The sequence below is a fragment of the Phodopus roborovskii genome, unplaced genomic scaffold (assembly GCF_943737965.1).
Source record: "Phodopus roborovskii unplaced genomic scaffold, PHOROB, whole genome shotgun sequence".
Classification (NCBI taxonomy): Eukaryota; Metazoa; Chordata; class Mammalia; order Rodentia; family Cricetidae; genus Phodopus; species Phodopus roborovskii.
Genome location: NW_026125052.1, coordinates 21,543,111 through 21,554,747, shown reverse-complemented (window position 1 = coordinate 21,554,747; position 11,637 = coordinate 21,543,111). Strand labels below are relative to the sequence as shown.

The following is an 11,637-nucleotide window of genomic DNA, read 5'->3' as shown; positions in this document are numbered from 1 at the left end:
TTAAGTGGAAATTGTACTTTATTTTACATATATAATGTCATGTAAAACTTGGCTTAGATAGTATGTTTTGGGGGGGATTTTCTTTCATTTTGGTGTTTTGTTTTTACACAAAAACTAAAGTTGAGTACTTGCCATTCTTTGATTTAGGACTTAGGAGGAGAGAGGATCAGATGGCCCTTAAGACCTGTCTCTTAAGAATTTAGAGGCAATGGATTTTATAAATTTGTCAGTAGCTTTTCGGCATCAGGGATAACATGGTGACTGTTCTGTTTGTGCAAAACAGTTTAAGTGCTGGCATACTTTATTCTTGGCCAAAATGCACAAAGTGGAAAGACTGTTAGCCCAAGAGCTGTGCACTGTGTCCTTTAGTGCAGCTTTACTTTGTAGGTTCTAGTCCTTGCAGACTTGCCAGGGCTCCTGTCCTAGAGCCACACTGGCAGTCAGGAATGTCTCCACTTTATTTTCAGGGCATTGTAGAGGTCTTCAGATTATAGACTAGTCAATACTCCAACACAAGGAAGAAAACCTCAAAATTAATAGGCAACATAATCACAAGCACAGTTAAGAGAAGCTCTCCAGGTTATATTTAATGTGCTAACTGCTAGAAAGATCAGAAGATAGCCATAGATTTAAGTGGGTTTGCCAACCGCTTTATCTCAGAATGGGAATGAGTAGGTCTAAATGTCTTCCCAGAAAATGGTGTTTTGCCCAGAGAGAAAAGTCTTAAAGAAATTTCATTTAATTTTTTTAAAACCGGCTTTGATGTTAATTCCTTATTTATAAAATGTAAAACAGATTGTGTTGGGGGTGGGAGCTGGGATTAACATCAAATGTTTTCCAGGGCTGATACATTGAAAACTGGTTCATCCTTGAGTACCTTGAGTGGTTTTCAATGGCATGGCTAGCCAGATTCATGATTTTTAATTATAGGGGTAGATCGGAGCATTTATTACATACTTTACTGTTCAATGTCTTAATGTGGGCCTTTATTTTGTAAATATGGAAATGATTGTGGGGCTTGGAAAAAGTTACCTTTGAAGTTTTAAAAGACAGTCCACTTTTTAGCATGTGTGTTGTGTCCAGCCTGTGGTTGTCTTAACTAATAAATGTGGTTTTTCTCCCCATTCTCTCCTTTTATTTATTTGCGTAGAGCCATCTTACCTGGGGTTTGGGGGCTCCCACACCACATCCCACTTTCTCACTTGCTGTCCTGGAACTTGATACAGACCAGGCTGACCTTGAAGTCAAAGATTGTATTTCTAAGTGCTGGAACTAAAGACGAAGGAGTGAGCTACCACACCTGGCCCGTGCCTCATTTCTGCACTCCCTAACCCTATGAACTTGCTTGCACTTAGGTTACACAAACTGCTAAACTGCTAGGCTTACAAGTAGCTCTTTTTTTTTTTTTTTTTTTTTTCTCTGCATGGTTTTTTGTTTTGCTAGGTTTACTGATCTCTCAGAGATCTATGGCCACTTTCAAGAAGCTAAGCACAGACACACTCCCTCTTAAACTCAAAGATGGGGTGGCTCCCTGGTGAGTTTAAGTCCAACCTGGTGTATGTATCCTGGTCCCCAGGGTTGTTACACAGAAACCCTGGTTGGGGGTGGTGTTCAGAAAGGCCTTTTTAAGAGCTGCTGTTCCTTAGGCCACAATCTTGAGTCTCCAGCCACACCCAGGGGGAACTGAATTGAAGTGGGCCATCAGTGGTAGTATTTGCCAACGATAGGTCGGGCGCACATTGGGGTTTAAACTAAAGGACTAGCATGTTTGCCCACAGAGGTGAGAAGTAAATGCATTTCCCTTGGAGATTAAATGCTAAGCCTCAACACAAGCGCCATCCCGAACAACATTTTAGTAGTCTGGGCAGATCGGGAAAACGTGAGAGGTTGGTGGGAAAAGCTGATGTGAGTGGAGCTGCCAAACACGGAAAATTTCCCCAAGTTAGTAAACAACTGCAGGCGGAGGCCGGGATACGCCCAAGGAAACCGCTGCCAGAGCGGTGACGCACTTCCGGGGGTGCGGCCTGAAGCACGTTCATTTCCGCTGCGCCTGCGCCCTAGGGTCCGGTGTTGCCTTAGGTTTGAGACTGGACTTCCCATCTGAGGCGTGCATTTCCCGTCTGCGGAGGACATGCGCTCGGGTGGCGCGGCCCGGGCCTGCCGCAGCGCCTGCAGGTGCTGGCTCTCCGGGTGTGCGGGCCCTGCAGATGGGCCGCAGCAGCTGGTGGGGCCCGAGCGTGCCGAGGACCGGGAGCCGCTGGTAGACCTCTGCCGAAGAAGGCACTTCCTCCGCGGGACGCCGCAGCAGCTCAGCCCGGCTGCTCTCCTGAGCGGGTGCCACCCGGGCTTTGGACCTTTGGGTGTAGAGTTACGAAAGAACCTAGCCTCACAGTGGTGGTCCTCTATGGTGGTGTTCAGAGAGCAGGTCTTCCCGGTGGACGCCCTCCACCACGAGCCAGGTCCCTCGCAGCCCGGGGACAGTGCCTTCAGGTTAGTTTCTCCAGAATGTATACGCGAAATCTTGCAAGACAAAGAGCTGAGTAAGGAACAGCTAGTGGCATTTCTTGAGAACTTATTAAAAACTTCTGGGAAACTACGGGAGACTCTTCTTCACGGTATGGCTCTTCGCGTTTCATGCTTCTGAACAGGTTCGGGGTGGAAAGGCAGCCTTCCATGAATTTGCAGGCAACTGGCCCTGGGTTTCCAGGGAAAGAAATGACCAAATTTCCTTTTTTTAAAGAACAGGGTGACCCACCTTCAGGCAAATGTCCATGCCATCATGCCTGAGGAAATGGCTAAAGCATTCAGTCTGAAGAGCAACTCCTTACAGCTCAATCCCAAAGAATTAGGACCTTAATTAAGGCACGAATTTTCAAAGACTTCGTCTACTCTTCAGTTTTACATACATGAAATTGTCAACATGTCATTGTTTTTCCTTGCTAGGTAACTTTTTAGCTTGCCATCTAGAACATGAAGTCTTACAGATGACTTGTATGCATCTTCGTTTCTTTTTTAATATTTATTTATTTATGTATTTTAGGTATGAGCCACCATGTGGTTGCTCAGAATTGAACTTAGAACCTCGGGAAGAGCAGCCAGTACTCTTTAACTGCTGAGCTATCTCTTCAGCCTCCCCCCCCCCATCTTTTTCTTTAAAGTAGAAGACAACATGATGTACAAATTCTAAAAAAATGAGCCAGGCAGTGTTGAAGCACACCTTTAATCCCAGCACTGGGGAGGCAGAGGCAGGTAGATCTCCCGAGTTCGAGGCCAGCCAGGTCTACTAAGCAACTTCCAGAACAGCCACGGCCATACAGAGAAACCCCTGTCTCGGAAAAACAAAACAACAAAAAAGTGATTAATTTGTAGTATTTTATTTCATATTCTTCACATTGGTTGCATTAAATAATCTTATTTACCATGTCCCCCCAAACATCAACCTCTTTTACCTCCCAGCCTCTTAAATTAAATCTCTACCTTCTTGCACAGACTGTAAAAATGCAATTTTTCAGTTCAGTATGGGTAACATAAGTGAGACCTTGTCTCAATAAAAACAGAATGCTGGACGTTGGTGGCGCTCGTCTTTAATCCCAGCACTCGGGAGGCAGAGGCAGGTGGATCTCTCTGAGTACGAGGCAACCTGGTCTACAAAGCCAGTTCCAGGACAGAGAAACCCTGTCTCAAAACAACAAAAAAGCAAAATTGACAGGAAATTATTTTTATTATATTTTAATAATATATAATATATATTATATTATATATAATATGTATTATTATATATAATAAAATATATTTATTATATGTATATTATTATATATTATAAACTATATGTATTATAGTTTATAAAGAGTGTGCCACAGCACACACGTGGAATTCAGGACCGCTTTTAGACACTAATTCTCTCCTACCAGATGGGCTCCAGAGACAGAGCTCAGGTCTTCGGGTTGTACAGCCTCTCTGCAGCCTTGAAGCCTTCAGAAAATGTTCTTGGTTGACAGATAGAAGATGCCCTAGTCAACACACAGTCCATGAATCTTAATGAGCCAGAAAAAGAAAAGCAAAACCTGAGGTTTGGTGAGAATTAAGAAATATACCAAAAAAAGAAATATAACAGCTGTATGTTAGGTGATATTCTTTTGTGGTTAAGTTTATATTTGAATAATAGTTATAGAGAATATTTTTTAGAAAATTAATGATAGCAGTGTTTGGAGTGAATGATTGACAAGTCTAGGTAAAGAGCATATAGTGCCATTTGGTTGGTTTGGGGTAGGATTTTCTTGTTTTTGTTATTTGGGACAGGGTCTCCTGGCAGCAGAAGATGACCTTGAACTCCTGACCCTCCTGTCTACCTCCCAAGTCCTGGGATTACAGGTATATAGCACCACACCTGGCTTTTTTCTTCAAAGATGACAGACTTTATTTCATCCTTTTGTCTCTCCTCATGAGACAGGATTTCATTTCGTACCCCACGTTGGCCTTGAAATCACTATGTAGTCCAGGCCGTGTCCCAAAGTGGTGCAGTCAGTCCTCTTGCCTCAGCCAGTGTCAGAACGAGAGTGCATTCGACACATCTAGCATGTTGTACTGTTGTTTCTATGTTTCGTAGATTGAAAGTTTTCACACCAGAAAGTTCAAGAGTCAGTACCTAAAGTTAAATGGTGTTCGTGGCTCAGAGTTCACTGGCAGTGAACGTACGTGAAACAGTCATGTAATGATTGGCTCATTTTTTTAACAGGTGCCTTGGAGCACTATGTTAATGGCCTGGAGCTGGTAAACAGAAGGCTACCCTATGGTCTTGCTCAGATTGGAGTGTGTTTCCATCCTGTTTTGGACACTAAACAGATACCCAGCAGTGTCAAAAGGTACAAAATGCGATGCCAGATAACCTGGTTTGGTACTTAAATAATCAAGAGTCAATCATTCCCACTTTGGGCCCCATCATATAATCTCCATAAAAGCTAACTTTCTCTTTTTTTTTTAAACATACAAAGCGTTGGTGAAAAGACGGAGGCTTCATTGGTGTGGTTCGCTCCTGCAAGGAGTTCCAGCCAGTGGTTTGACTTCTGGTTGCGGCATAGGCTCCTGTGGTGGAGAAAGGTACTGCAATAATTGGTTAATATTGAATTCTTTGATCTATTTACCTTTTTGTTCTTTTTTTTCAAGCTCCCTGTGTAGCCCAGGGTGACCTTGAACTTCTTACCTTTCTGAGCTCTGGGATTATGAAGAGTGCTAACATCCCCAGCATGTTGATTCGCTTGCCTAAGCCTCCTGAGTCCTGGGCTTACAGGCATGCACCCCACACCTGGCTTATAAATAGAACTTGAGTTAGCTGTGGGGTTTTGTGTGTGTATTTGTTTTAGTTTTAGTTTCTTTAAAATTAATAACAAGTATTGTGTAGCTGAAGAGATGGCTCAGTTGTCTTCCAGAGGGCCAGAGTTTGCCTCTCAGACTCCCAGGTAGGCAGCTTACAACTGCCTATAACTCCGCCTCCATCTGAGGGATGGGACTCCCTTTCTGGCCTCCGAAGGCATCCGTAAACATGTGGCACACAGACAGATACACATAAATAAAAATGAATCTGTTAAAAAAAAAAAGATGCTGCTTTGTTTTTATTCATTTTGGGCAAGCCCATCCTCACAAATGCCATGGAAAACGTGTGCCTGTCAGAGGGCAACTTTAGGGGAGGGAGTTAATTCTCTTTCTACTGTGTGGGTTCTGGGCATTCAACTTGGATGTTCAGGCTTAGCAGCAAACACCTTACTACTGAACCATCTCAGTGGCCCTGATTTTTGGCTATTTTGATACAAAGTGTCCCTCTAACCCAAGCTGGCCTGGAATTCACTGACCTAAAGCTAGTGGCAACCTTCCTATTTTAGCTGGGATCACAGCCCACCTATTTGGTTTTTTCAGTTTGTTGAAGTCCTGGAGATGGAACCAAGGGCCTAGGATGTGCTAGACGAGCCCTCTGCTGCTGAGCTGTACTTGGACACTGCTGTGCTGAATTTGTAAAAGCTATAAGAACAGATACAGTAATGGTGCTAATTGTTCCACTGGGTATCAGGGTTCCCTTGATACAGATATGCTGAGCTCAGATGCCAGTGACTGAGCCTTTATGTACAGGACTTAACTACTTTTCAACCTGTTGCTGGATAAAAGTCTCAGGCCACCTTAATTCTCAGAGATAAGTATGGAACTAGAAGTAAATTAATCCCAGTTCTCAGAAGCATGAGCAAAAGGATCTTTGGCCAGCCAGGTCTACATAAAGAGACCCAGGCTCAGAAAACGAAATACAAGTAAATTAGCACCTCATTAAATCAACAAGACCCTTTGTTTTGCAGTTCGCTATGAGTCCATCTAACTTCAGCAGCACCGACTGTCAGGATGAAGCAGGGCGGAAGGGAAGCAAACTTTACTACAGCTTTCCCTGGGGAAAGGAGCCAATAGAGACGCTGTGGAACCTAGGAGATCAAGAACTCCTAAACACATATCCTGGGAGTGCGTCTACATTACAGGTGTGTGTCACCCTGAATACCACATTCTCCATTTTCTGAACCCTGAAGGATACCTGTATGGTGTCCTGTGACCGGCCCCATAATGTGCTTTACAGGCCCAGGGTCCATTCCAGGGCAACATGTTCCATGGGGTTGTCCTGTCTCTATTCTCCAGACAAACAGTTCCTTTTGTCTTTCCCATTCTTATGTTCCTGGCTTTTATGAAGAAACTAGTTACTTTGTATTCGAGCAGAACTTTGAGAAGTTTTCTGATTTGTGCATTTGTGCCAGGAATATGATGGGGGTGGGGGCACCGTGGAGCTCTGCCCTTCTTAGGACATACTAGGTAGGGAACATCAATGGGTATCAGTGTGTTATCTTTTATCGCTTGATTAACTTGGTCTCTCTAATGCATATTCATGTTTATTCTATGTTATTTTACTGTGTGGGTGTTCTGCCTGCATGTATGTCCGTGTGCCACATGCATGCAGTGCCCCAGAGGCCAGAAGAGGCCATCAGATCCCCTAGAACTAGGGTTAGGGTTGTAGCCCACCATGTGGGTACTGGGAATCCAACTCTAGTCCTCCGCACGAACAAGTACTCTCTCTTTTATGGCTTTTCAAGACAGAATTTCTCTGTGTATCAGTCCTGACTGTACTAGAACTCACTCTTTAGACCAGGCTGGCCTCAAACTCATTGAGATCCACCTGCCTCTGCCTCTCCAGTGCTGGGGCTGAAGGTGTGCACCGCCGCCACCCGGCAGGAACAAGTTCTCTTAACCCCTGAGCCATCTCTCCAGGCCTGTCCAGTGTACATTCTTTTATTCCTTAGGATGAAATCCAAGTCTTAGTGGATGTCAATCCAGGAACTAGATTGTAGTGTATGCCTTTAACCCCAGAACACCTGAGGTTGACACAGATGTGAAGGTCATCCAGGGCTACACGGTGAAACACTGCCTTAAAAACACGAGCAGGCCTTGAGAGACAGCAGAGCTGGGGCTGCTGGGCTCGGCGACTGAGTGGGCTCCCAGGACCCACGTGGTGGAAGGAACAGCGGGTGCTTGGCACAACCCCCCCCCCATTGTCACACATGGGACTAAAGAGCTGTTTAAACAGATGTCCCTCTTCCGCGTAGCAGGCCTCTCCCAGCGAGCTTTGAAAAGGTTGAGGTTGAGGCCCCCTCCCGGTGACATTTACAGGTGATTGACCGGGTCATCTTCTTTGAGCCCAATGCTTAGTGTGGTCCTGGCATGAGGTAGGTGGTTTATAAAATGAATTTGTGTGTGTGTGTGTTTTTTCTTACCATTTAAGTCTAAAACATGTAACTTTAAGAAAAAGTTCTGCTAGCAGGGCGTTAATGGCACACACCTTTAATCCTGGCACTCAGGAGGCAGACACCGTGGGAATCTCTGAGCTTGAGGCCAGTCTGGCCTACACACTGAGTTCCAGGACAACCAGGGCTGTACAGTGAGACCCTGTCTTGAAAAACATACACACAAAAAAAGTTTTGCTCAATGGTACTTTATTTTATTCTCTTCTATGAAGGGTCGAGATGGTCGGAAAAATGTGGTTCCTTGTGTTCTGTCTATGAATGGGGACTTAGACGTAGGCGTGCTGGCTTACATCTACGATTCCTTCCAGCTCACAGAGAACTCCTTTGCAAGGAAGAAGAGCTTTCAGCGAAAGGTGCTTTTGCTATTTCACAGGGACTCGGGAAACTAAAATTATGTGGGGGTGTTTGTTGGTTCGTTTCTCCCCCTCATTGCATTAATTGTGGCTTTCCTTCTGCCTCTTGCCTCTTAATTGCCCCAGGTGCTTAAACTCCACCCGTGTTTGGCCCCTATTAAGGTAGCTTTGGATGTGGGGAAAGGCCCAGCAGCAGAGCTGAGACAGGTAGGTTCAATAAAGTTAATTGCCGTGACTGTAAAATTTTACCTGTAACAGAATAGTGTGCTGTGGGGGCCAAGACAGCTTGAAAGGTGGCTCTGTCTTTCCACCATGTGGGTCCAGGCCCTGGGAATGCTGGGAATGGAACTCACTTTACCCACTCAGCCCACCATCTTGCTGGTGGTCGCTAGGAGCTGTCGGGAAGCAGTTGTGTGACTGACTTCCAGAATGCCATTGGGGGGGGGGGGGGTTTCTCAGGCTGTCCCTTCCTTCTCCTGATGTGGAAGTAAACCCCTAGGGCACAGTTATCACCTGTCACATGACTTTAACACTTTGCAACCACTAGAGTTTTTGTTTTCTCTTGCATGTTTTAAATGATAATGGTGGTGATAATTCTTGGTTAGTATAAAACTATTTTTTGGAAGATTTGCAGTCAATATTCAGTTAGCATTGCATAGGCTCTTCATTCTTAGAGACGTAGTTCAGTAAGGCGTTTCAGTGTATAAGATCTTAACAGTAAAAGTAAACAGTTTACATGGATTTTAAAGACTGAAGATTTATAGTTTTACAAGAACTTCTCTTTCATATTTCAAATCTGTTTTTGTTCCTCCAGGTTTGTCAAGGGCTACTTAATGAATTTCTAGAGAATGGGATTTCTGTATGGCCTGGTTATTTGGAGACTGTGCAGTCTTCATTAGAGCAACTCTATTCCAAGTAAGAATTATTTTCCTTGTCATTGTTTAGTTTGATTATATGTTTGATTATACTAATAGAAACAAATCTCTTCTGAATATGATCTTAAAAATGAGACTGGTTGTCTGGCTTTGGTGCACATACCTTTAATTCCAGTCCTCTGGAGGCAGAGGTAGGTGGATCTCTGTGAGTTTGAGGCCAGCCTGGTCTACAGAGATAGTTCCAGGACAGCCTCCAAAGCAATACAAAGAAAAAAGAAACCCTGTCTGGGGAAAAAAAAAAAAAAAAAATAGGCTGTTTGCCTGACAGTGGTAACACATGCCTTTAATCCCAGCACTCAGGAGGCAGGCAGGTGGATCTCTGTGACTTCCAGAACAGCCAGGGCTACATAGAGAAACCCTGTCTCAGAAAAACCAAAAACTAAAACGGGGCTGGAGAGGCAGCCATGTTGAGCAGCTTGCATCCCTTATTCACGTACAACTGCCAACTCCAGGGATTTAACAACGTCTTCATACATGAGCCATGCACATATAAACACACACATACATAGAAGTGAAACATAAATCCTTAAAAAGAATAACAGGTGAGAGATAACTCATTGGTGAAGAGTACCTACTGTCCTTGCAGAGGACCTTCCAGCACCCACACAGGGACTCACACTCCCTCCCCCACCCCCCCACCCCCATAACTGCAGTTCCAGGCATCCATGGCCTCCTGATTCCCCTGGGTACCAAGTACACCGGTGTGTTGACAAAAGTTTCTGTCCCGCCCAGTCTCGCAGCCATTAGTCCCAAATGAACACAAGAAGGCTTATATTGATTATAAACTGTTTGACTCGTGGCTCAGGCTTCTTATTGGCTAGCTCTCTTAATTATTAACACATTTCTATTGATCTGTGTATCTCTTGGCCTACTGGAGAATATCCAGGTGGCCTACCTTTCTGGTAGCTACATGGTTAATTATATAGATTTTAATATTCAGGGTGGCTTTGTTTGTTTAACTCTAAAACACTTCTGGTCTAAGTATTTTTGACAAGGGATTCTTAATATGAGGCATCTTTATTGCTCCCCCCCAATCCAGTACAGGGGTGTACCTGAATTAATTTCTGTCTGTCTGGCAGTGCCAGATCTTGTACCCCCAAGATCTTTCAATACAGAGTCTTACACTGTACCCCAGGCTGACCCTGTATTTTACTGTATCACAGGCTGGCCTTAAACTCATGGGAATCCTCCTACCTCAGCCTCTTGAGTGTTATAGGTGTGAGCCACTATGCCTAGCTCCTGTATAGACCTCACCTTCACACTGCTCTGGCTTCCCAGCCATTACCCAGATTAAGGTCTCTAACATTTTGTCTGGATTACTAAAACAATATTATAATTGAATTCTCTCTAGTATTGCTAGCTTGCTATTTTATTCATTTCTGCTTTTTAATAAAATAACTTATCCTCTTATTTTTTTTTTAGCTTTTTACGTTGAATATGTATCTAAGATTAGGAGAGTTTGTGTTTTGTTCTTTTACTTTGTAGGCAGGGTAGCTCATGCCTGCAAGCTCAGTGCTCTGTAGGTGTGATTTGGTCCCACTCTCAGGGCCTGACTGAAGGGAAAGTGATTTGGACTTTATGGGATCAGACAGTGAGGTGTGAGGTCTGTGTGGGTTCTCATGTGTTATGTTTCACTGCTGCTCAGGTATGATGAAATGAGCATCCTCTTCACAGTTCTGATTACTGAGACTACTTTGGAAAATGGATTGATCCAGCTGAGAAGCAGAGACACCACGATGAAGGAAATGATGCATATATCCAAACTGAAAGACTTTCTGGTCAAGTATCTAGCATCTGCCAAAAAAGTGTAGGTCTTCATAGTTCTGTAATAAATATTCTGTGTTGATTTATTAGCTTACATTAATATGGATTTTGCCCTTTTGCATTTATAAAGCGCACATTTTTGTCTCTTTCTTTGATTTGTTTTTATTACCCTGCATCTTGACATGTAGCCATAAAGACTTTAAACTCCTGATCCCCCTGTGATCCCACCTCCTTAGTGATGAGATCACAGGGGTGCACTACCACGCCCAGCTTATGTACTGCTGGGGATTGAAACCAAGGCTTTGTACTTGCTAAGCAATTATTCTACCAACCAAGGTACATCCCCAGCTCCCAACTGTAGGTACTCTGTTAGAATGGAAAACAAAGCACTGTTGCAATGTCCTTCATGTTTGTAATACTGAGAATTGAACTTAGGGCCTGACACCCTCCTGTTTAAGCCTCCCAAGATGATTGGTGTGAGTCATCATGCCTAGCTGTGCTCGTGAGTGTGTGTGTGTGTGTACACAAACGCAGATGCATAGCATATACATGTGTGTGCGCACATGCACATGTGTTCCGGGAATTCCCAATCCCAAGGATCCTCCTGTTCCTGCTTTCCTGGTGCTAAGATCACAGCTTTACAACAGACAGCATGGCTTAGTGAGTGCTATTGTTTTTATCTAAGTTGTTCTATTTAACCAATAAAGACTCAGGAGTCAGGTGTTAGAGTGAAAAACTGCTTGATTCGAGAAGCCATCAGCT

The 11,637-nt window shown here is 44.0% G+C and overlaps 1 protein-coding gene across 1 annotated transcript; it reads left to right on the top strand.

Annotated features, from left to right (window-relative positions):
* Positions 1–2,113: 2,113 nt before the first annotated feature.
* Positions 2,114–11,025, top strand: Polg2 (DNA polymerase gamma 2, accessory subunit). The gene is made up of 8 exons (XM_051179339.1): positions 2,114–2,615; positions 4,736–4,862; positions 4,992–5,097; positions 6,339–6,512; positions 8,036–8,176; positions 8,303–8,383; positions 8,991–9,091; positions 10,757–11,025. The coding sequence occupies exons 1-8, from the start codon at positions 2,132–2,134 to the stop codon at positions 10,920–10,922; spliced, it is 1,380 nt and encodes a 459-aa protein (XP_051035296.1). The 5' UTR covers positions 2,114–2,131; the 3' UTR covers positions 10,923–11,025.
* Positions 11,026–11,637: the final 612 nt, after the last annotated feature.